The 26,036-nt window shown below is 48.5% G+C and overlaps 2 protein-coding genes across 2 annotated transcripts in view; one reads left to right on the top strand and one right to left on the bottom strand.

The window, feature by feature from the left end:
* SNX30 (sorting nexin family member 30) overlaps positions 1 to 9,175 on the top strand; it is an 85,268-nt gene extending 76,093 nt beyond the window's left edge. The window contains exons 7-9 of the mRNA XM_080940069.1: positions 2,723 to 2,809; positions 4,873 to 5,025; positions 8,400 to 9,175. Of these exons, the coding sequence (XP_080796195.1) occupies positions 2,723 to 2,809; positions 4,873 to 5,025; positions 8,400 to 8,459 (300 nt within the window). The 3' untranslated portion in view covers positions 8,460 to 9,175. The remainder of the gene's footprint in view (positions 1 to 2,722; positions 2,810 to 4,872; positions 5,026 to 8,399) is intronic.
* A 7,586-nt stretch (positions 9,176 to 16,761) lies between these two features.
* Positions 16,762 to 24,701, bottom strand: SLC46A2 (solute carrier family 46 member 2; the record flags this gene model as incomplete). Its single annotated transcript, XM_080940267.1, has 4 exons — positions 16,762 to 16,828; positions 21,601 to 21,757; positions 22,306 to 22,389; positions 23,564 to 24,701. 4 exons carry the CDS (start codon positions 24,699 to 24,701, stop codon positions 16,762 to 16,764), a joined length of 1,446 nt encoding a protein of 481 aa, XP_080796393.1.
* Between the last annotated feature and the right edge of the window lie 1,335 nt (positions 24,702 to 26,036).

Raw genomic sequence — 26,036 nt, 5'->3', positions numbered from 1 at the left:
TGTAGCTAAAGCAAGTATAGGAAGGTGTCCTGAATTATTTTAAATGAACCAAAACGTTTTCACTTTGCATACAAGGTGTCTTAGGGTTTTTATTCCTGCACAAAACATCATGACCAAGAAGCAAGTTAAGGGGAGAAAGGGTTTTATTCAGCTTATACTATTCCCATTGCTGTTCATCATTCAAAGGAAGTCAGGACTGGAACTCAAGCAGGTCAGGAAGCAGGAGCTGATGCAGAGGCCATGGAGGGATGTTACTTACTGGCTTTTTTCCCCAGCCTTGCTCAGCCTGCTTTCTTATAGAACCCAGGTCTACCAGCCCAGGGATGGCACCACCCACAATGGGCCCTCCCCACTTGATGACTAGCAAAGAAAATGCCTTACAGCTGGATCTCATGGAGACATTTCCTCAACTTAGGCTCCTTTCTCTGTGATAACTCCAGCTTGTGTCAAGTTGACACAGAACCAGCCAGGACACAAAGTTAATAGTACTTGCTTTTGTAAACAAAAAGTAGCTTTTACAATCCCTCGGGGTTTGTGTGGATTTGACTCTTGTACACACCCTTCATTAGGATGCTCCCCAACCTTACTCAGACAGAATCCAGTAAGGGCACGGTTTTAGGGTTTTCCTATTCTAGCATGTGGCAGATATGTTAATACTAAACATACATTTGTGGTTAGAGCAGAATTTTAATTGGCTGTTAAGCAAAGATTTATCTGGTATCTTAATTAAAGCATGGACTGCAGTGTGAGGTATAGGGTTGCCGGAGCAACCGAAGACACAGCAGGAAGTAGTGGGTTGTTCCTCTTCTTCTCCCCATGGGTGAAGCATTATATGTGTTTCTTAATCATTGGTCCCCAAATACTGCAGTCAGGTTAGTGGGTCTCAGAGTGGTGGGGGAAGGGCATGGAGAAGAGGAAGTGTTGATTGGCAGCCTCTGAAGCTGGAGCTCTGGCCCAGTGCCAGCTGAGGTAAGCTGAGGTAATAGAGGAGACTGCTCAGTGCTGTGCATGTGACTCCACAGCAGAGCCAGCATTGACCTGAAGTTGTTGAGGTCCAAGGTGCTTGGATAAGACTTTCAGACATGTGTTCATTGGATCTCTTTGGTATTCATGCCTCTTAAAAATCTATTTCCACATTTTACTTACCAGGAAGGGGCGGGGCTGTAGATGGAGCCTCTTGGCTTTTACCCCATTATAAAGGGTCAACCCTCTCTAGCTGTGGTAAGCTGCTTTGGCCAGTTGCATCCACAGAGACTGTGTTATTGGAGTGGGCAGCCATCTTTAACATAGCCAGCAGTGTGTAGAGGGGTCCCTAGAAAAGATGCCCAACCTTCAGCATGGCTAGGTTATGGTCAGACTGTAAAACTCTTAAGTCAGAAGGTGGTGGAAACTGAGTTGCTTCTGTCCTGCCATCCAGCAGTGTGGCTTCAGGCAGGTCCTGTATTGTCACCATGCCAAATGTCCTCATTTAGGTAGTAGGTTCTATGTCCTTTGCCTCCACCAGGTTGTTGGGGACCTTTATGTTGTTGGGTGATTCTGGGATGTAAGCTCATGAAGACAGCATCCCATTTGCTGGGGTGAGCTGGGGTGGCACAGGTTCAGATAGAAGAGCAGCCCAGACCAAGTGGGAAGTGAGGTAGGCATCATCTGAGGTCCTCTTGCTCTCCTTGTCGAATGGCTCGAACAGTTGGGCTATGGCGGCCATCCAGGCTGATGCGTCTTCTCTCACATCTTCACTTCAGAGTCTCAGCATCCTTAGCCAAGTGACACAGTAAAAAAAAAACAGGAGAGAAAAACCACACACTTGGTTGACAGTCCCAAGGCATCGTCTCAAGAACTCTGGTCCAAGCCAACAGGCTACATGTCTGTGTAGTGTTGTTCCCTGAAGTGCTAGACAGAAAATGCTGCTTTCTCCAGTAAGATGTGCAGCATTCTGTGGAGGGGGTACACATACACACACACACACACATACAAACACACACACACACACACATGCATACACACACATACACACACACACACACACACTTCTTCAGTCACACCAGCCGCATGTCAGGTATTAGATAGGCAGATGGGGCATGTGGCTCATGGAACAATGGATCTACCAGGGACTGGCCAACAGATCAGTCAAGACCTCTTCTATAGCTTTATAGCATAGCGGGGGTAGCTGATTAGTGCATTCATGAGAATTGCTGAATTAAATGTGTTCACCACAAAAAATAAGTATGAGGTAATGTATCTTAAGTAGCTCAGTTTAGCTATGCCATCATATGCATGTATCTTAGAACACTTTATGCAGAGAAAATATGTACAATTTTTGTCAATTATATAAATTAGTAACAATAATCAAGAACTATTTTTACTAAGATTTTTCCACTGAACCCAGAGACAGCCCTACATTTTAAGCATATAGCTTAGCATCTGTCTGAGGTCTTTGTATGTGGTTAAGCTGAGACCCCTGCATTATGGCAATGGTGCCAACCTCTTGCTCTTCCCCAAATTTGTTGCTGTCAGCATCTGGTGGGTTCCTCCCTTGAAAGCCCACCCTCCGGGGTTGGTTCTCCTTCCTTCCCTCTTGCCCTGAGAGCTGGTGTTATGTGTAGCTCTGGACCATAATCCCTGTTGGGAGCACAAGGCTGGGCCCAGGGCACTGTGATTTGGCGGGGGTGTGGAGAAGGAGCCCCTTCGAAGACTGTTACATGCTTCTCTCTACCTTCCACAGGGTGTGTTGAAGAAGAGGGACCAAGTTCAAGCAGAGTATGAGACCAAACTGGAAGCCGCAGCTCTGTGGAAGGAAGACCGTCCCAAGGTCAGGACAGTGCCCAGCCTGCGGGCTCCCTGCCCATGCGATGCCGACTCTCATCCTTAGGCTGAAGACTAGAGTCTACCTCGACCTATTGCTTGTTCTGTTTCTCCTTTGTCTGTGGTTGGAGGTTGTGTTTGTACTCACAGAAAGGATGGGAGTAGGAATGTTATTAAAATGAAACTAGGAAGGACCAATGCATAGGCAAATAGTTTGACACCAGAACCAGCCATCTGTCCTCTCCTCCTTGGAACGGACTTGAGAAATGTGAAACCCAGACCAGAACTCAGAGATAACACTCCTTCACTCTTTATGCTCTTTTTTTTTAACGAGTTGCCCCACACGATACTGTGCTAGTCATCTGGGAATCGGGGGGCGGAGGAGTGAGTCACAGAGTAGCTCTGGGGATTGCCTGGCCTTTCGGGGTGCAGATGTGCTGTGTCTAGTACAGCGTCATAGCAGGTGGATGCATGTCTGCTGTGTGGACTCATGCGTTACCGTGGATCCACACTAGAATTCGAAAGCTGTCTGCATCTTACATGAATCTCTGGCCTCGCTTCGAGAAGGAACCAGGTGGAAATTTATATGTTAGGGTATGTAAATGCCCACAGAAAGAACACACACACACACACACACACACACACACACACACATACATATACATACACACACACATACACACACACACACACACACACACACACATACACACACATATGTAAAGTATTTCAAGTGGTTTTGGGAGAACACCCTGCACTGCAGCACACAAAACGGAGTGTATTGAATGAATGGGCAAACAACAAGAACCATGGGTTTTATACTCATCTGAGTCTTTCCCTAACGCAGCTTCTCACTGGCAGGGAGGAGCCTGTGTGGGTGCTGGAGCCTTTTGCCATCTAAGGACTTAACAGGTGGCCCAGCCCCCAATCTTTTGTACCTTGGGACAGACAGCACCCGTCCATTATCCTTGGATAGTGCCGTCCCAATGTCAGTCGGACACAGGAGCATGACTAACACTACCTCAGTCACAGTAATGAGAGTATGAAACAAAGAACACTAGATGACACTAGATGTCAGCGAAGTGTCACACAAACACACAAACAAGAAACAGCCGCAGTGTGAACTGGGAAGGTGCCAGTCTCTCAGCCCTGTCTACGCCGTGTTGACGTTGCTTTCGTTGGTAGATACTGACTCCACATAGTTAATCCTGTAGCTTGGGGACATTTGAGCTCAGTCGTCTAGGGACTTAAAACTTTCAATTAGCATTTGCTGCTGGCAAGTGTTGGCCTAACTTGAGGTATGCCGAGCTCTAACCACCATGTGGGCCCAATGCAGTACTCGAAATGAGACAGAAAGTCTGGCTTTGGAGAACCACCATGACCAGGAGGCCCTCACTAGCCATGTGGAATGAATGTAACTTGCCACAGCGAAGTGACGGCCGTAAACCCAGGGACACACTTCCCTTTTGAGAAAGTCTTTGTAAACCTTGAGAAAAACTTGAAGCCGCTTTGCTATATTATATGCTTCAAAGGTTTAATACCCTTCAGTGATTTTATTTTCCCCCTTCTGCTCTTGAACTTTGTGGTTAACTGCCACCCAGAGCTCAGAACGGTACCTAGTTTCTGTATGATGTGGGGTCCAGAGGAGGGGCCTGGCTGGTAATCTCCTTATTCAGTCTACTCAGAAGAATGAGGAAAGGCGTTATCAGACACCATAAGTACTGGCCTAGCTCATGTGAGCAGAACAGGAAGCCCTTCTCGTCTGCTTCTGGCACATGCAGCACTGTGCCCAGGACTGTCGCTGCGTACGTTAAGCCTAAACCTGTTTGTCAGCATGGCTGAGTGACCCGAAAGGACTCCACACGCCTCCTTACCCTGACACAAAGGGGTGGTACCCCCGTGCGTCTCCGCTCTGCTTGGATGGTCAGGTGATTCTTGGGGTAGGCTAGTGCTTTTCCCCTTCCAGGGTCCGCTCTGACATTTTAGTTTAGGACAGTGTTTGTGGAGGAGCTCACGGTCGGAGAACTCAATGGCACCTCGGAGCCAAGGCTGCGTGCGTTTTCCTTCCAGGTGCCGGCAGATGTGGAGAGGTACCAGGACAGGATGGAGTGCTTCAACGCGGACCTGAAGGCCGACATGGAGAGGTGGCAGAGCAATAAGCGGCACGACTTCCGGCAGCTGCTCGTGGGCCTGGCTGACAAGAATATCCAGTATTATGAGAAGGTGAGGAGGAGGCCCCTTGCCACGGTGCTTCCTGGTAACCATAGCCCTTCCTGAGAGTTGTCTCACTTAGGGATTTACTGCTGTGAGCAGACACCATGTCCGAGGCAACTCTTGTAAGGTCAACATTTGGTTGGGGCTGGCTTACAGGTTCAGAGGTTCAGTCCATTATCATCCAGGCAGGCATGGTGCAGGAGGAGCTGAGAGTTCTACATCTTCATCTGAAGGCTTCTAGCAGAACACTGACTTCCAGGCAGCTAGGGTGAGGGTCTTAAAGCCCACACCCATATTGACATACTTCCTCCGACAAGGCCACACCTCCAAATAGTGCCTCTCCCTTGGCCAAGCATATTCAAAGCACCACAGGTATCTTCCAGAAATCCCCAAACAGGATCCCCCTTGTCCCATTCTGAACCTGTCTCATGTGAGCTACCCCAGTGCCCTGGCAGACTGGTAAGTCTCAAAGCTGAGACGGTGCTCTCCTAGGCTTCCTCTTGCTGGAGGAAGTGGATCTTTGGTCTGGGAAGCTGGCTGTTTCCCAGACCCGCTGATACCAGCATGTGGGCACTCCCAGTTAATGGAGGCTTGGGGGTTACTTCCTGATACCTTGTGGTTTTTACATAAAGGGGTCTTCATTTTCACTATGCTATGGACCCTCTCTAGTCATCTGTTGAAGCTGACAGACATCATGCACACCAGAAGGAATTAGGTCCTATTACAGATGGTTGTGAGTCACCATGCTAGGAACTGGACTCAGGACCTCTAGCAGAGCAGTCAGGTGCTCTTAACCACTGAGTCATCTCTCCAGCCCACAATAATATTTGTTTTTAATGTTGAACTTTAAAATACTCTTTTTATATAAAGCTATATGGAATTATGCAGCAAAGCAATCCTATTTAAAAAAGACTTTTATTCATATATCCTTTTGATTTGTGGAACTCAGATTAAGCATTCCCATTAACACACACACACACACACACACACACACACACACACACACACACACGGAGGAGGACGTAGAAGAACTATCTCCTGAAATTAAGGTTCACTCCTTATGTATCTAATTTGAAGTCATTTCTGGCAATAAGTCTTGGTGTCCTTTATGTAGCCTAAACTTAACAGTTAAATAATGGCCCACTTTCAGTTGCAATAACGTGGCCTTGAAATTCAGCTGTTGGGAACAGAACAGCATCTCACCCTGCAGGATGATGCTAGGGTCAGGCCTATCTCCTAGACTGTGTTCGTAGCACTGTTGCAGTAAATGTAAAGAACACACAGCTCAGTTATGATGTGTATAAGCTACACACCCAGATTGTGCAGATCTACAGCTACAGTCCTCTATTCCCCGGCCATGAGATCCCTTGCTCCTTGGCAGTTCCTCCCAGCCACGTGATTCTGCTCCATCTTCCTTCCATCCTTTCACCTCTTCTTCTTTCATCTTCCTCTCCTCGGCTCCCCTTCTTCCTTCCTCTCTCATCCTTGACAAAACTCCACTGCCCAATCACAGGCTCTAGTGAAAGCACCTGAGTGTGCATCTACTCCTTGTTGGGGCAGCCCCTCTAGAGGAAGCAGAATTAATATCAAATTACAAACAGCACCAGGCAATTCACAACAGGGGACGCCTCCTTGGCCCAACCTCTCTTAATTTGCAAGTGCTAATCATTTTTGCAGGATAACTGCAAAGACAGAGTAAAATGCACATGCAAGTTTCCAGAATGTGCCAGTGTGTGGCAGACATTCAGTTAAAAACCTCAATGCTCTTATTTCACAGGCTAAAACCAACCAGGACCAGTGTCTCCATCATACCTTTTGTGGATGAACTCACCATCTCTAAAGTCCCAGAGTGCAAACTCAGGGCTTGCATCTGCTTCTTCCCATTTTACTGTAAACAGTTCCCATCTGAGGCCCGGCTGTGGCATCTGCATGTGTCTGACATTGTTTCTCTGCACCTTTCCCATGCAGATTGTATGCAGAGCTGCTAAATAGTAGACTTTGCACAACTCTGTGCGCATCAGTTCGTCAGAGGAGTGTTAATGATAGATTCCCTGAGGTGAGGGTGAAGTAAGCGTGCTAAAGGAAAGAAGCCAGGAAAAACGTACTAGGGGCCAGAGGAGTGGTCAGGAAAGCCCAGCCTGTGCAGTCTTAGAGCAGCCTTAGAATCAAAGATCTGATGAACACAGACTCTGGGCAGAGGGAACAGCATGTGCCCGGCCCCGAGTAAGGAGTGAGCTTGGCACATTTGATGACTGAATAGGATGATGAGCATGTTTCTCTTGGCCAGGGAGAAAGACCCTTGCAGCCATGAGGGGTGGTCTTGAGTTCGAATGCTATGGGCCTCTCTCTCTCCCGTTCATTGCTGGAATCGAGCTCCTTGAGGCTGACGAGTCCTGCCTTGTTTAGGACAATCTTCACCAGCCTCAGAATGGCCGAGGAAGGTATGAGGGAGAGGTGTCACCACCCCTCTTTCTGCTTGGCTTCATGCTGCCTCTCCACCCACCCCTGCAGACCTCCTCCCCAGTGACTTGGGCTACAGTTCTTCTTCACCCTAAGTCCGTCTAGGACAGTGGGCTTGCTCTTCCTTTTACAGAAGGCTTTTCAGAGGGAGGGCTATGTCTGCTAGGTCAGCCACTGTCAGGTAATGCCCACGGCTTCTAAGTTCTTGTCCTGTCAGAAGGATCTGGAAGGGAAGGAGCATCAGTGTGTATGCATGTTCTAACTGTGAACCATGATAATGAATATAAAACACACAACAGGATGTGGGCCCAAGAAAACCTGAGCGTTGGGCCAGTGTGGGGGTCAATGGCGTGGGTAAAGGTGCTTCCTGCCAAGCCCGACAGCCTGTATTTGATCCCTGGAGCCCACACGCATGTCATGGTACATGTGCCCTCACCCTTCACATACACAGAAATAAGTGTGAGGATTGCCAGCTCCCTTCTCCCCAATCTTTGGGGATATATAAAAGTGGCCCAAACAGGCACCCAGACTCAGGTGGCTTGCCTCTCATGGTTCCATCCTTATACAAGTCCCGCCCACACCGCCAACAATGCCTCTATCAGTTCTCAGAACTGGTGTCCTCATCAAGAGTTTCCTGCCTGGTCTGGTTTTTGCTTAGTGAAGGTGAAGATTTTCTTAGAGTGGATTCTTTCCACTCCCTGGGTGTATGTAGGCTTCACAGCAGCATGAAGGCATGCAAGCCATGTAAGGACATGGCTCTTTCCAAAGGGTGGAGGTGACAGGTTCCAGACAAACACCTGTCACCTCTCCTACTGATAAAAGTATTGATAACAGACGTAGGCTGCACTAGACAGAGGTGACGGCAGGATCAGGATTAGCAGAGTAGCATTTGGCGGCTGACTGTGTGTATGGTCTCTTTCCAGTGCCTCATGGCGTGGGAGTCGATTATTCCTCTACTGCAAGAGAAACAAGAGGCCAAGTAGCTTCGGTTTTGGAACAAGACTCTTCTGCCTCCACAGGGCATGGTACCCTGAACCAGAATGTCCCTGCAGTGCCGGAGAGGTCGCCGTGGGAAAACAGCACAACAGCCCCTCTCGTGTGTGTCCCCTCCCCTTCCCCATCCCCAGTTTTTCTCAGTTAGTATTTATTCCTTGGAGTCTATGAGGCTGTAATCATCTCTCAGCAGAAGAATACCTCCGCATTGTGAAGGAACCTCTTAAATGGAACACTACGAAGACTTGAAACTGAGGGGCAGGATAACCCCCACATGACCTGTGACATCACTTTTGGGGCAGCCCAGTGCATTGTGGGACAGGACCCTGGTCCTGCATTTCAGGGACGTGGGGAGACATGAAGGGAGCCCCTGCGGCTTGCTGTGGAGACCCTGTGACTCTGCACTTTACTCGCGAGGGCATTAACCTGACCCGGCGTGGAAGGAGGTGTGGGTATCTTCTCAGAAAGTCCTTAATTTACAGTGGCTGTGGCCTGCTGACTGCTCGTGATGAGTGGCATCTGTTTACTTGTTTCTGGTTCACGTGGGGGCCACCTACATCCGTGTCTGGGAGCACCAATGCTTGAACGAGCAAGCCAGCGTCCTTGTCCTTATGGGACGCCTCAGGATCTTCTTTCTGACCCCAGAATGCAGCAGATGGGGAAGCTTTTTGGTGTGAACTGGGAAAAAAAAAAGGTGCATTTTTTTTCTCCGTGGAGGTCTTGGTGTGTGTGTGTGTTTTGCTTGTTAACTATCATTGTGGTTGGGGATTAGATCTGTTTGGAAACAGCTGCTGCAGTGACGCTCCTGTGTGCCAAGCCCCAGCTCCGATACCTGCTTTGTGCGATTTGCCTTTACCTCACCAAGAATGTCTAGTTTAATCTCCCTGCCGGTCCACTGACTGCCGGGCCTCGCAGTGAGGGCTGGCTTGCTGCATTGCTATTGCCGTCGTGGTTTGTAAGCGCAGTGTGACTGTTCCACAGGACTGTTCAACGCTCAAAATTATGGTCAGAAAGGAAAAAAGCATCCGCAGGTCCCTCAGAGACCCAAAGAGCGGTCTTTGCTTCTGGCTGTGTGGAATTATCCATTTGTAGCCAAAATCTGGGGGGCTGCTGTGGCGCTCAAAGTTCTCATCTGAAGTGTAGCAATTGCCAGGAAGCCACCAGTCAGAAAGGAGCTCTCTCTTCCACACCATTGTCCTTGCTAAAAAGAAGCTGCCTGTTTGTGGCTCTTGGCTAAAAATCCATAGATCTGAGCTGCAGGTAAACAGAAGGGGCTTTGTTTTTAAGGTAAAGCGCTGCCTCAGATGCGAGTTAATTAGCGGCTCCTGTCATCATACAGCATGCTAAGTCCTGTAATTCCCTCTAACATGGAGTCCCTGCTTCTGGGACTTCATGGGACAGCAGCCAGACAGCATGAAACAGTTTGTCCTCTCACATCTGACAGATGTGTGATAGAAATAATAGTCCCTGCATCTATTGGTACTTGTTTCCACCCCATCTGTGCCATCCCAAAGTCCTTGATGTGAGTTTTCTTTGGTACAAGTAGAAATGGCCCACCAAAGCGGGAGAGTAGGAACAGTCTGTACACCCCAACTCCAGCAAGTCGGCATCTCATCCTACCTCTAACCCACCGAGTCGGTGTGAGCATGAATGCTCAGAGCCAACCCAAGCATGCTGGGAGAGTCAGGGAGTGTATTTAGTCACCAACAGGCCTCCTCTGATGTAGATCAGAAGACACCGGACTCGCTCAGAGGTGACATCCATCTTTGAGAAACACGAGGGTTTGCCTTGTGGACTTCACGCTCGATACACACACAGTGATGTAATGATGCGTGCAGTAGTGTAATGATTCATGGGAAGAACTTTAGAAAACATGAAGAAGCTAAAATGTGATGACCAGCTGGTTGCCAAGACCCCAAGTCAATCCTGTGTGCTGGTTCCACAAGAAGAAAGTCCCATAGAGACAGCCTCCGACTGCACTGAGAAGTGTAGGGAAGGAAGCGGGGCCCACAGCCATTCCTTCATGAGAGAGGTCTCTCACAGCTTGTTTTGTTCTGTTCATTTGGCCAGTTAGCAATGTCCCTGGGCTTTCAGTTTCCAGAAAGAACTGGAATAATGGAGACTTTCTGTCTCCTTGGAACCATGCTAGTGGAAGAGCCAGGGACACCCATGCACAAGGAGGCACTCTTGTCTCTTCAGGATAGCAGCTGGTGAGCTGAGGAGACTGGCCTAGCGGAAGAGGGGTAGTAGACCGTGAAGGAGGGCTTCCACCTCCCTCCTCTGAGGCACAGTCCCTGGAAGCTCACCGGTCAAAAGCCTGCACAAAAGAGACTCCCTACAGGAAGCATAGCTCAGAGACTACAGTGCCAAAAATGCCCCCAGAGAGGCTCCATTACTTACTTCTGAAGCCTCCCGAGCCTTCGCCTTGAAGTCACAGGTCCCTCTGACTTATTTTCCACGAGACTTGCCCTGAGTGTACCACGGCACGAGAGACAGATAGCTTTTGAGGCTTGAACACGTGCCGGTGAGATGAAAGTTGTCTGTAGCAACTGCCCAGGTCCTGAGAAATGGAGGTCTTCATCACCGGGTTAGAAAGGCAAAGGCAAAAGAGAGGATTCCTAAAGCCAAGGAGATTTGAGAGACTCGATCGTTTGGGACACAGTCGTAGTTTGTACTACGACTTTGGAAAGGATACTACTGATGTTGGGAATTTGCAGGACACATCTGGGCTGTGGTGCTCAAAACAGGGAGGCTTTGCTCCACAGTGGGGAGGGATTGGCCCCTCAGCCTGTGTGGGGTTCACAGTGATGCCTACTGAGTGGAGAGTGGGGTTAGGAATGGTTTGTGCTTCTCCAAGTTGCTCCTCACCTCACCAGATATTTCTGAAAAAAGAAACCCGGCACGCCTGGGGAGAGAAGCGGAGTGTAAGATCCGTCTCCCTTCACGCCAAGTGGAGTGCCCTCTCCGAACCTGTAGACAGGGAAAACCTGTGGCAACACTACAGCTTCTACTGGGGGCCCTGTGGAAACCTTAACTTTAGAAGTGGGCACGAAGGGAGTGTTTCTCTTTTAGGACAACGCCCACAGAACACTCAGAGGCTGTGTGGCGTGTCCTGTCCTGTGGCACTGAAGCCGTAGGTAGCCTGCTGTTTCGATGAGGTCATTGGAATCATGGGAGCATCCCTGTGCTACACTATCCTGAGCTGGTTGGGGTGGGTAGAGGAAGGCAAGGACTGCCCGAGAGGCTGGGTTGGCCACACTGATTTGGTCTTGGGCTGGGCTGGAACAGTTCCTGTCTGACTAGGTGGAACTGGCGACCTTGGAAGGTGATTTCCCCCCCACCCCCACCCCCAGGATCAGCTGCCTGTGGCTGGGGCAGGACATACCCTTCTGGGTCCCACCACCCCTCAGAAGGTCTTGCTAATAAGTACGTGACTAGGAGAGTTTGGTCATCTTCATGTACAAGACTATGGTGGGAATTTGGGGTTGCCTCCTGACTTTGAAAAGCCTTCGGGATGGCAGCCGATTGATGTGCCTTCTCAGTCCCTGCGGTTTTCTCTGCTCCACGTAGCAGGGGGCACTTTGCAGTCCAGTTGAGGAAAATGACTTCTCCTTGACCAGACTGAGATGCCATTGGTGTGCTGGGGTTTCAGGCTTCCTCTGTGCTTATAATTTAGGGAGTGATCAGGGGTCTAATATTTTACTAACCCACCCTGTAGGTTGTCAGTGTTCCTTTTTTTGAAGGTGTCCCCATGATTGCACACATCAGAGGACAGGGGACTCTGTGTCTAAGAAGGCCAAGGTGAGGGTTCTGTTTCAGGGCAGACTGTTCTCTCCTACTCTTATGTGTTTGAGTATTCCTGGGTATGACTTTCTGTGTGGCAAAACCCTATGTTACCCAAGTAGTTTTTTTAACTACTGAAGTTTGTAAATAAGTGTTGTGGGGGGGGGGAACCTTTAAAAGACCAGCAAGATGTGTCTCATATTTATGTACTTAGCACTTGAAAACCAACACACCCAGAAAACCCCACAGATTGTAAAAGCCTAAGTGCAGTTTGTAACCGTTTGTCAGTACGTCCTAACTGCCTTACTCCGAAGCTAGTGCTTAAAAGCCTGCACAGAGAGTTTTACACATGGGAGCAGTTGCTGTAGAAACAGGATGGGCAGCTGCAGCCCTCTTCAAAGTCTCAAGCCAGAAGGTGGGGGCCTTTCAGGTGGCAAGATTAAATAATGCTATTGCCAAATAGTACTTGAAATAATACCAGGAAATGGACCACAGCACTGTTTGATGCTCTCGAGTGAGAAAGACGAATATAGTATGCTTTGGCATAGTTTGGGAGCGGAGGATACAGTCTCAGCAGTGAGAAATCACACAGCTTCAAAAAAATCCTCCAGTTTGTGACACCATGACAGGTCTCCGCTGCTTCCGCAGAATGTGTCCCAGAGCCCATTTGGGATAGAGATTCTCCAAAGGTTAACAATGCCAAATAACATAAAACATGTTCTGTCAACTCAATATTGAAGCCAGGATGAAGACTTGCATATACCCTTGTCCCCGAAAAACTGCCCAAGTATGTGGTGATTCTGGGCTCTCCACAGCCAAGTGCAGAGCTGCTAACGCCTGTGCATGCTGTTGCTGGACAGGCTGGTCCACAGCTAGACCCACGCTCTGCCGACATGCTGGAGAGGGGGAGGATTTTTTTTCCCTAGACTGCTGATTGGTGTGACAAAGCAATGGCGGTGTCAGCTGGGCCTTCATCCAGGAACAAACCAGCACAAACCAGCATCTTCTACCAGTTAGCACTGTCCTCCTGGACCATGCTGAGAGTTGGGCCTCTCCCCCAGAGTCCCTTCTCATTGTATTTCTGAGTGCCTGTTCCCTTCATGCCTGAGTCAGGAATACATGGAGAGACAGCCTACGCCTGACAGACTCCCACAAAACAAACTGCCAGCAAACTTTCTAACTCGTATTTTAACTGTCCAAGGGAGGGAGGGAGGGAGAGATTAAGACAATTTTTTTGGACTGTGTCTTTTTTATTTTTAAAAATTGTTCTTTAGGTTTAAAACTTGCAGAGAAAGAAGTAGGCTTCTGAGGTGTGGGGTCTCGCTGTGTGCTCTTCTCTCCTTTTGCTGCCATTAAGCCAAAACACAAGCTGTGAACATAAGTGCTTGAGGGAATTCGTGGTGATAAGAAAGTGATTTATTTACAGACCCAAGTCTTCGTCTCATGAAACTACCAAAAAAAAAAAAAAAAAAAAATTGTCATCTTTTTTCCTTGTTGTCGAACCAGAGATTATAAAAAGAGGAAAACGTTGTTTTATTGTATTTTTGATGCTGGCCCAGGTTCGTGTCCACTTTGGTTTTTCGTATATCTGTATGTAAGAAATTCTGTTTGTTGTTTACTATGGAATTAGTATTACATTTTGAGGTAAACAAAGAATTTGTATTGCTTGATAAACTGTTGGCTTGTAAATTAAGAATTTTTTCTTTACCTCAGTTAACTTAAGTAATGGACCAATAAAGCTATAAAAGATGCTTTCTTTATCCTGGGTCATGAGCCTGTGTGTCTCTGCTAAGACTGGAAACGAGGCCTCTGCCTTTCGGGCTTTTTAAAATTTCTCTGAAGACATGATAATTTGATTGTGAGATTCAAAATAGAGTAACTGCAAACACACACATGTGTGCACACACAAACTTTGCATTCACTTTGCTATAGTCCTGCCTCCTTTGCCTTCTCCTGCGTCTTACAAGTTGTCAAATGAAGAAACAGCTCTAGTATCATTGTGATTGGCAGGCAGGTGATACACAGAGATTTCTCCTGGATGGAACAATAGCAAAATTTTATATTCTGGGTCAGGGCAACAGTTGGTGTTTGGGTTTTGTTGTTGCTGTTGTTTTTTTTTTTTTTTTCCCTGCCATTTTTTCCCAAGGCATTTTTAAGAAAAGGCATGTTTGTGAGAGTGTTAGCATTTCTAAGAGGCCAAGGCTGGAGAAGGACTCAGTGTAAAGATCTTGTATTGCTGCCTCGGAGGACACAGTCTGAATTCAGTTCCCAGTACCTGAGTTGGGCAGCTCACAAACATTGTAACTGTAGCTCTAGGGATCTGAGAACTATGACCTCATCCACACTTACGTGTGTGTGTAGTTAAAATGAAGCTGAACGTAGGGTGCACACCTATTACCCCAGCACACAGAAACAGGAGCAGGCAAATCTCCGAGTTTGAGGCCAGTCTTGTCAGCATATAGAGTTCCAGGCCAACCAAAATTACATAGTAAAGGGTTGTCTCAAAGAAAGTCAGACATTGGAAGTGGACTTCATACTGATGCTAAATTTGGCTTCGTGATAATCTGATCATTAATTTATTACTCCAACGTCATTAATCCAGTACTACAGTGATATAAAATGGGGCGGCAAGACGAAATAAAGGGGATCTGAGACTTGGTCACCGTTGTCTCACTTAGTAACCGTGGTTCTAGAATAGCTCCATCTTTGAGTCTTCAATACTATGACCTTTGAGGTACCACAAACCTCCCCTGGAGGGTTCTTGACAAGCACCTGTGTGGTGGCGGGATCTCCCTATATGAGAGCCCTTATGGAAGATTCCTGCTACTAGTTCAAATGAATCTAAGTGAAATACTAAGGAGTAAGCCTTTTCGTGGCCGGCTGGCGTACTAAAGAGTGTCAATGTGCCTCCCCTACTAAGAAGGCACATGAGATGCTGGAGGACATCTGGGAAGTGGATAGGAAAACATTGCCAAAGCCACGGCAAGAACTGGTGAGATGGCTCAGCAGGTGGAGGTGCTTGGTACCAAGCTTGCCGAATTGAGTTCAATCCCTGGGCCCCACACCGTAAGAGAGAATCGCATCATGCATGTTTTCCTCTGACCTCCGTTAAAACCAAGGCAAGACATGATGAAGGAGGAGGTCGTGATGGGCAGCTGGATTTAGGATAGAACTGAGAAGGGAGACCAGCTCAGAGGTGATTTGGAACCTTGCAGCCCGGGCTGTGGGGGTGACGCTGTGATATCTGGAAGAGAGAAACGGCGCAGTAATTTTAAGTAATGAGTAAGAGGGAAGTTATCTTTGGGGAGGTGGAGTGTTGATTCGTGTTGGAAAAGTTCTGGGGTCTGTGGGGGAAACACACATTATAAAATAAATACAGTACCTTTGAGGCCACAAGAGGATACAAGGAGAATGCAGAGGATGTGGGGAGATTTGGAGAGAGGAAGAGGAAAGTAAAGTTTTGATCACTCCCTGGAAGGGAATTGGACCCAGACAGAGGCCCACATGCCCTGACCTTTAAGTACATTCTCAGTATATTTCACTTTAGTTTGAGAATGCCACCTCCGTAGTTACGGGGGAACCCCTCAGAGAAATATTTGTATCGACACTATGAATATTGATTTTATTAAAAGAGGAATCAGAATAGGTAACTCAGAATAAACCGGTGCTCACCATCCCTTCTTTACCCCATACACTCAGGAGGTACTGATTGAAATTGTCCAGATGTGCATTTGACTAAGGAAGTCTGCTGGGACTTGTGGGTTTTGTTGTCATTGTTGGTGGGTGCTGTTCCTTCTTTGCTGTTGTTTTTGTTTGTTTGTTTTGTGAGGCAGGATTTCACGTATCCTCTGCTGGTCCCAGACCAGCAACACAGCTAAGGATTGTCATCTTTCTGCCCCTCTGCTCCCCAGTAAGAGCTGGAATTTCGGGTGCGTGCAACCGTGCCTGGCTTATGTGCTGCAGAAGACTGAACCCCAGCGCTCCGTGATTGCTAGGCAAGCACTCCACCAACTGAGCCCCAGCCCCAGCCCCGACCTTTGCTTTTAAGAGCAACAAAGGTAGCACCACCTCCAACTTTGTTGCTCCCATTTCCAGCTGAGGAAAGCTCAACCAGGAAAACTCATTTTTTATTTTCAAGACTTTAAGTTAGTTTAAAAACTGCTGTCATGCATACAAAACTGTTGTCAGGTTTTTACAAAATATCCATTTCACGTTCGTTCACCTTGGGCTGGTGAAATTTAGGCTTTAGTCAGTTTACCACAGAACATCCAGCACAATTCTCATGTGCCTCCATTGGCTGGCTGGAGCCTAAAGCCCTCCAGGACCTAGAATGCGTGTGCCAGCATCTGGCACACACACACACCTTAGCCTCTGCCTGGCAGGGGCCTCCGAGAACTAGGAAATCTCCAACACCCAGAAAGTGATTTTTCCCTCCCACCAGGGACCCGCAGGTTATAGGAAGACTGGAGTTTAGGCTTCACAGGCAGAACCTGGTTACCGCTGGCGTTTTCAGCTCCTCTGTTTCTCTACAGGCTCTTCTTGTTGTGACCTCGGGACTTGTTTGTAGGCCACAAGGCTGTAAGGAATTGCAGAAGAGAGTTATAAAAGGCTGGCTGGAATGAGGCAAAGCTGGTAGCTCTTCCTCCTCACCCATGCCTGAGTCATCTTCCACCCTCTCTTTCTCATCGATGGAGAGATAGGTTGGCTCCGCAGTGGGTCAGGGTGTTACTGAGTGAGACGGTTGGCTCTAGGGGACTCTCCGGATGCTCTCCAGTCCTGTGATAATGAGCTTCCAGTCTCCAGTGACATGGTGAACTACACAGCTGCCCCACTGTCCTAGCATCTCTGCCTAGGGATGAGTTCCCGTGAACATCCCAACCTTCACGGATCCCAAGCAGAGTCAGCTGACTTCAGTTACCAGTCAGCTCTGAGGACCTTGCTGACACCCCTTCCCCAGCACTGGGGTTGCACTTGTTCTATTTAGGTGCTGGAGAACCGAACTCACAGCTTTGTGCTTCCACAGCAAGCATTTTACCAAGTTATCTTCATGGCCCCAAATCATTCTCGTTATTGTTTAGACAGGTCTCAGGAAGCCCAGGCTGAGGCTGGTCCCGGAACTCCTGGTCCTCCTTCCTACTTCATCCTCTGAGAGCTGGGGTGACAGGGATGCCCCAGCGTGCCTGTTTATGATGTGCTGAGGATTGAACCCAGGGCTTTATTTACGTTAGGTAAGCACTCTACCAACTGAGCTATAGTCCCAGCCTCAGGTGCCACACCTTTTTGACAAAGCATGTTTTCATTAAAAAAAAAAAAATCTCTCTAGAATACTTCTTAGGTGCTGAGCTCTCTGTTGAACACAGTGGACGCATGAGGGAGCAGTGGGGCCATGAAAGGCAGCCTGGTTCCTGGTTGAGATAAGGCTAGAAACCCCAGTGACCCTGAAGGGACTGAGGCACTTTACCTGATTGCCAGGCACCAGGCCCCTGTCACTAGCCATCAGTCACATAAGGGCAACAACCCAAGCCCCTCCACAGGCAGAGGATGTGACCTGCTGTCACATAGGCTCAAGACAGATCGTCATTTTAATGACGTCCCTAAAGGCCTGGAGGACTTAGACAGTAAACTCTCCTTCCCAGACACTCCTCCTTGCAAAAGGTATTTAACCTCGCCCCCCACCCACCCCTGAGAAGTGGGGTACGGTTCAACACATCCACTTTCCGCCCTGACAATAAATGCATTAAAACCACAGACTCTCTCTTCATTGGGAAACCATAAAGAAGGCCTTCGCCTACAGAGCCGCCACCTAGTCTTCCACAGAAGGGCTCTCCTTGCTTCCAGCCAAGGCTGTGTGTGTGTGTGTGTGTGTGTGTGTGTGTGTGTGTGTGTGTATTAGGAGTGGCAGGATAGGGAAGAAGGCTGGGGCAGCAGCAGAGCCTCACAAATACTTCCTTAGCATCTCCCTGTTCATGTAAAGAAGAGCAGGAAAGGAAGACAAAACCTCACACTGGTTGGGACAATACCTCCCTTTTGTTATAGGGACTAAGTGGGACTGTCATTCACACACACACACACACACACACACACACACACACCATTTATAAATAGCCCTAGTCCCAGGACCTCTCCTGGCATCAAGGAAAATGCAGATAATAACTGGCCCAGCCTTCTGACTTTCTTGTTCTCTGCTTTGCCCCACCTTCCTGGGACTGTCTGTATTGGAATGTAGCTTTTTCCCTCTGTGGCTTGAAACCACACAGGTCTTTCCTGTTGCTTTTACTTAAAGACTGATGACACAGTTTAGCAACCTCTAGCTGGAAGAGATTTTCAGATTCTTATTGAGTGACCTTGGAGAAAGGGAAGGTCATGGAGACACTGCTGGCCTGCCGAGAGAGCTTTAAAGTAATGTCTATCCCAGATCAATTCATCGGCTTTGTCTGCACGTGTCTCTCTGCTGCTGAAGGAAGAAGGTGCTGGAAACACTTAGGTAGGTGCCTGAGCCACACAAGCTGCTAATCAGCTATTCACTTGGATGTTTCCAGAGCCTCTTCCTGCTTCTGGGACACAAGATCATGAAGACCCTGTATGGCCAATTGAAATTTGGTGTAGGGCTGGAAAGATGGTTCTGCAGGTAAGGATGTTTTCAGAGCGCTTGAGTCTGATTTCCAATACCTACGTTAGAGGCTGACAACCACCTATAACTCCAGCTACAAGGGACACAACACCTCTGGCCTCTGAGGGCAACTTAACACACGTGCTAGTATATACACACACACACACACACACACACACACAGAGAGAGAGAGAGAGAGAGAGAGAGAGAGAGAGAGAGAGAGAGAGAGAGAGAAAGTGAGTAAATGTAAAAAAAAAGTTTTTTTAAGGACTGGGTGCAAAAGGAAATGACTGAATCCAAGTGCACTGGGTGAAGGGTCAGGGCATCTCACCTGCCCGTGCTCCCTCAACCCTCTTACTGAAGAAGGCAAGCCTGCCTGCTTAGCACAACCCATGTGAAACTGGGAAGGATCCAGTCATTGCTTTTGTTGGTCTGTTTATAACTGATGACCTACATTGGCTAGTTAGACTTGTTTCCTACTATTGTTTCTGGGTGTTTATTTGGGTTAGGGAGGCTGTGTCAACCTTCAGTGAAATGGGATTGCTTACTCGGATGAAATTATTAATCCACTGCGAAGCTGACCAGGGAGTTGGGACTCCCCCCAAATCTGCACTGCATGCTTGCTCTCACCGAGTTAGTCCAATCTGTGCAGCCAGGATCCAGAAGGATCTAAAGGTCTAAAGGCTAGAAAGTCCTGACAGTCCTGGCTCAGCCCCCACACCTTAGGACATGAGACTTGGCCATGGTCCTCTGCTTGGCTATATATTCCTACTTGTTTGATTTTGGGGTCTTATTTTACTTATCTAATTGAACATCCCATTGACCGGTGGCTCCTATCTATCACAGGAGGTCTGGCAGAGACCTGGATATTAGGATTTAGTGTGAGGATTCCAAAAACGGTATCATCACAGCCTCTCTTAGTCTGCCTTCAATTATTATCCGCTCTGCTGTCAATACAGCTGTTTCTAATACCAATAAATACTAATTATTACCAATAAATACTAATACGGGAGCCTCAAAGAGTGAGACCTTGCCAAATCTGGTGTACCTTATGGTATATCCATGGCTGTCCTGAAAAATACATTTCTCTAATTGCCAGTCCCCACTGGAGCACGAGAAAGTTTTGATTCAGGGGAAGTCATTACCTGTGGCTACCGAACACTTAAAATGTGACTGCAAAATAGAACTTACCGTAAGGATAACGATACATAACTGGATCTCAAAGATTTGGTCATTTTAAAAAGTAAAGCGTTCCTGTTGCCTGACCATGTATACGTTACATGTTGGCATGTTACTTGTGTACCATCTACATTAAACTATGATATGGTCTAGGCAAAACCCAGACTCACTGTGTTGCCTGTGATGATGTTGAACTTCTGATCCTCCTGCCTTAATCTCCTGAGTACCGGGATCTCAGAGGTGTGGCGCCACACTGGTTTATACAGTGGGAAGGGTGGAAGCTGAGGTTTGTGCATGCTAAGCCAGCACTGGACCAACCAAGCTACATTCCAGCCCACCTTTTCTGTTTTAAAATGTGGCCCCTGCTGGATATAGGGGCACATACTTGCAAGCATAAGAAATAGAGGCAGGAAGATACAAGTTTCTGAGCGTCACAGAAAGACCATCTCTCAAACAACAAGAAAAAAAAGTTGGGCTCCTTGGGTCTGGTGGGATGGCTCAGTGGTTATGAACACTTACTGCCCATGTTTAGTTGATATCACTGGGAAGCCTGCTCTTTTCTGAAGGGAAACTGGGGAACAGTGGATCTGGGGGAGAGAGAAGACAAGGGGGAATGGGAGGAGTGGAGGGAGGGGAAACTGGTCAAGGTGTATTCTATGAGGCCAATAAAGGGGGAAAAAGAGCACTTGTTGCTCTCTCAGAAGGCCTGAGTTGGGTTCCCAGCATGCAGTTGGCAGCTCACAACTAGAACTTTAGTCTGAAGGATCCCATCCTCCTCCTCTTCTGGCCTCCAAGGGCACTGCATACCCATGGTATAGAGATGTACGTGCAGTGAAAACACTCACATACAAAAAATAAAAACAACAAGAATTAAAGCATCTTCTTACCAAATTTAAAACACACACACACACACACACACTCACTTTTGATTTACACTAATTTCTAGTGAAGCCAGGGCTAACCCTTCCTTTTTCCATTCTGTTGAGCCCTTGGCTACAGCCTGGCCATGGACCTATTGCTTCTTCTCTGCTGGTTTCTCCTCCTGCCTGTGCCTGGCTGGAGCTGAGTGCTCTTGTCTCCCTGAGGCCGAGGGACTGTTGCCTAAGGCCCTGTTCGGGAGCTCATGCTGTGCAGTGGTCACCAAGTACCTTCAAAGCACAGAGAAGAAACAGTCCTTAGAAGGGACAAGTAGGTGGCTTTTGCCTAAAGGGATCCAAACCAAAGAGGCCAGGCAGCTCTCTAACCTGCCCTCCAACCACAAGAAAGCATATGAAGTGCCTATAAATAAACCATCTCACAAAAGTGCCAGAAAAATCTGCCAGAAGGAGCCAGATTTTTCGAGCCTTCATTACTGTGGCTTAGGGATTGCTGGATTTTTGGTTTGAAGGAACTTCTTCGTGAGAGAGCTTATAATTACCAACCAAACCAAACAACAACAACAACAACATCAAGCAACAGCAGCAGCAGCAACAACAACATCAACAACAAAACCAGTCTGCAATTGACCTATGCACTGGGGCCCCAACCCACACAACCACAGCAGGCAGTTTCTGTCTTACCCAATTGGGACAGTGGCCAAAAAGGAGAGAAATGAAGACAGAACAAAGCAGGTGCCGATGAACTTGTCCAACGTAAGCTGATAGATCTTGTTATATATGGTGGATGTTACCACCCCAGTCAGAGCGAGGCACAGCTGCAGTAAGACGAAAATCTTCCCTGTGGAAGAGACAAAGCTGATCAACAGATGTACTATTGTCCCTTTCTTATATTGCCTACCTGGTCTCTGGGGAGCTCCAGGACCCTCCCCCCCAGGACTCCTTTTTAGTTTCTGTGGCTCAATGTGATGAGTGTACTGCCTCCATCTAGCTGGATTTTCCCAAAATATCTTTCTTTGTCTCTGGATTTCTAGTGACTAGCTTTGTGAGGTCCCCCCCACCTTCCTTTCTCCATTCCAAGAGACCAATATGTCCCTTATGAGTTTGAGTTTGCTTCTAGAACTCTCTCTCTCTCTCTCTCTCTCTCTCTCTCTCTCTGTGTGTGTGTGTGTGTGTGTGTGTGTGTGTTAGACATAAAGCCCCAGGAGTCCTCCCCTCAGCCTCCCCAGCACTGGAATTACAGACACGTATTTCTACACCAGCACTTTACAAGTGGATGGAGATCCAATCCCAGGATCCATGCAAGCCTATTACCAGCTGAGCCCTCTCCCTAGCCTCACTTCTGAGACAGCCTAGGCAGGGCACTCTTGAGAGAATCCTCTCACTCACCATAGGAAGAGTCCTTTATGACTTTGGACATGGCTGACCGGATGGTTGTGGTGGGAATTAGTGCAAACAGCATGAAGGCTCGGGCTGCAACAGACGGTAAGAATGAACACCTTTCACCGGAGTCCGGCTTCCACCCCGGAGATCAGAACAAAGCAAAGGCTTCCCTTCCAGTCCCTGTGGCTGTGGCCTGGAAGCCTTAAATCTCTCTGCTAGTAGCGCCCTGAGTGGCCCAGACTCTGAATCTCTGGCCCTTCCAGAAAGGGTTTCCCCAGTTCAGCCTCCAGTCCTTCCTAAGGCATTATTAACCAGTCAAATACGGAGAGAAGGGAAAGGGAGGATAGAGATGTGGTGGGAAGGGCCAGAGAGGGCTTTCTTAACTAGAAACGGGCACCAGGCTACCTTGCCATTTTGCTAGCTGCCTCTCTGAGGTGTCTGAGCTGAGAACTAAGTCAAATTGTCCTTCCCAAGGTGTTAGCTATTAGGCACGTGTGGCCTATGTCAGCTAACACGAACCAAGCCTTAAACTCGGTTCTTTCATTACATTAGCCACATATCAAATGCTCAGTGGCCACACGTGGCTAGTGGACATTGTTCTGACACACGAAGGCCACTGTGCACCCACAGACAGTCCTGTTGCAGCATGAGCCTAGAGCTTTCTACGTGGGCTTGACCAGTTTCTGTTCCCCAGTGGGGACCTCAGTCTACTGCCCTGTGGGGAATGTATTGTAGAAGCCAGTTATTGAGAAATCTTGTGCATTGCTAAAAGGCCCTTATTTGGCCCTGACCAAGGGAAGTTTTGTGTGTGTCTTATTTCTTTGAAGCTAGAGAGAAGACTGGAGAAGATAACTAGGCAGGTAAAGGTGTGTGCAGCCGAGCCGGAGAACCCACATGGTGGAAGGAGAAAACAAACACTGGCATTTGGCTTCTGACCATGCACACTTACCCACTCTTAAATCAACATGATTTTAGACTGTACTAAAGTTAAATGAATCCCAATCCCATCTCCACTTAAGGCTGTGTTGAGCCTTTCATACTGACACCAAGATCCAATGACCATATCCTGGCCCAGAGCCATGGGTACCACCACGGTGAGATTCAGACGACAGACACAGCTGCAATGCAGATATGTCTATTCCTGTCTCCCTTGTACCTCCTGGATAGCAAATCCAGTCCCTGGTACTGAACTGGGACCCCTTAACATCAGACCGTGACACAGAGGGCCTGCAGTGCCCTGCTCCCCTATAAGCCCCAGACTTACCAATGTAGAACATGTATGTCTTCTTCACAAAGGCCAAGAGGAGGGCTCCAGACCCAAAGGAAACCATCCCAATTATGATCATCGTGGTGTCCTGGAAGTAGCGGGAGAAGACCAAGGCCCCCAAGAAGCTGGTTATGAAGATTATGTACCCAGAAGCCATCCCGTAGCCCAGCTGCACTTGGTTCCAATGGAGAGGCTCCTTTAACTCGAAAAGGGCCATAATGTCTACTGTGCCGAAAATAGCCAGGTCATAGACGATGGCGCCTACAAACAGCAGAGCAACTATGGCTTGGGAAGATTTCCCTTTCCCAGGAGTCGGAGGCTTCTCTGGTCCATTATGCTTGTCTTGTTGATCGGGATCCAGGGTTCGATAGGTTCCCATCACGCCAGACAGTGTATCTACAGTGGGGTGCACCTTGTTGGGCTTGGGCACAGACTCAGGGACCTTCAGCACAAAGAGGCTGTAGAAAAGGGCAAACGCTGCACAGCCCACGCTGCAGGCAGTTAGCAGGAGGCCTTGCGCGGAGTGCCCAACGATTTGCTTGAAGAGATACCCTGAAGCCATGCTCCCACAGAACCCGGCCAGGCCAAAGACTAAATCGATGAGGAGGAGGCGCACGGAGCGGCGGCTTTCGGAGCAGCTCAGGGATCCCAGCGCCATGACCCCGGACCAATAAGCGGAGAAGCCCCCGCATAGCCCATTGAGCGCCGCTGCTCCAAACATCACTTCCACTGGCCAGTCCAGCATCACTTTGAGTAGGAGTCCGGTGCGGGACAGCAGGAAGCCCAGCATCGCCGTGCAGATAGAGATCTTACGGTGGTAGCGGTCACTGAGCCAGCCCAGTCCATAGGCGGACAGCAGGGGTGTCAGGCCCATCACGAGGTTGTAAATGATGTAGAAATTGGAGATAGCCACCTGCTGCTGGTCCTCCTGATGCCCCTCCAGCGACTGGTTGGCACTGTAATTAGAGGAGCCTCCAGCCTCAGATGCGAAGGACTCCTTCACTACCAGGAGTAGACCTGCATCATAGAGGGAGCCAGCCACCTGGGTTGAGGCCACCACAGGCTCGATCCAAGTCCTCACCCGGAAGCCAGAGAGCCGCCGGCCGCTCCACGGACAGGTGACCCCGGGACCCATGTGACCTCTGTGACAGGGAGCAGGGCTTGCTGTCTGCAGAGTCTAGGAGATTTGGAGGGTCAGGGCTCAGTTCCAGAGTGTGTTTCAGGTGCGTGCCTCGAGAGCAGAGCTGGGGCAGCTTGTGTGACAGTAGCTAGAATAGTCGCCAAGGAACTTGCCTGGCTGTGGCCCCTCCTCCTCAGGTCCGAAAAAGCAGCGCCCCACCCCCACCTCCACTTGGGTCCCGGCTGAGCAGATTGACAACAGCCCTGAGAAGCTACTCAGACCCAAGCACTCTGAAGCCTTGGCTCCCTCCCCACGCACCTAGAGAAGCCCAGACAGCCTGATTTTCCTGACACCTGAGGAACAAAGCTTCTGAAGTTCAGCCAAGCAAACCAGCTCTGGGACGGCCCAAGGAACCTTTCCAAATTCTTCCTCCTTTGGAGGCAGGTTTGGGCAGGGGTCTTATGCCTAGGATTCTGCTTAATGCAACCCTGAGGTGTCAAGTTTTCTTTGTTGGAAGTTAACAGGAACGCACACAGAGCTCAGGGTTCTAATCTCAGCACCGTGTAAAGCAGGAATGCTGGGACATCTGTGATGCCAACACTTGAGACAGAGGAGCAGACGGGTCAGAAGTTCAAGGTCATCCTTTGATACATAGAAAGTTTGAGAGACTCTGCCTCAAACAAACAAACAAACAAATATAAAAGACATTCAACAGGTAAAGGGGCTGCCATAAAGCTTTGTGACAATCCCTGTGACCCATACAAAAGAAAGAATGACTCAGAAAGCTGTCCTCTGACCTACATGAACAGACTGTGGTACAGAAACACACACACACACACACACACACACACACACACACACACAATCAATTAGTTAAAAAAGTTGTCAAAACAACAAGGACCCATTTGCAAGAAGCTAGGACCAGACTTTCAAAGAAGCCATTTTAAGAAAGAAGCCTCTAAGCCAAAGACCTCTCTCTCAGAGCCGTGCCTACCTTGGGCACCTGCATTAATGGGTCTTTCTTGTTGGACTCCAGCCTCAGTTTGCAGTTCCAGATACCCCTCCGCAGCATAAAACTGGACTCTTGCAGGGCCTGGTCGAGTTTACTGAAGACAGCAGGTTTGTGTGAACAAAGGTGGGTGCCGAGATCCTTTGGCTTCCTAGTAATTACTCTTCCTGTCTTTTGGCCTCAATCCTGTCTAGCCTGGGCTAAGATTTCTGCTCCCCAGGCCCCTGGCTTTCTCCTTCAAGTGCATGCTTCTGGATGGGGTGATCCTGGGTAACGCAGAAGAAGACTTTCCTCTTCCACACGGATAGCTAAAAACCAGCCAGTCTCTTCTTGTCTCCCCA

This window comes from Micromys minutus (assembly GCF_963924665.1).
Source record: "Micromys minutus genome assembly, chromosome: 28".
NCBI classification, from domain to species: Eukaryota; Metazoa; Chordata; class Mammalia; order Rodentia; family Muridae; genus Micromys; species Micromys minutus.
This window is presented reverse-complemented; position numbering and strand designations above follow the sequence as displayed.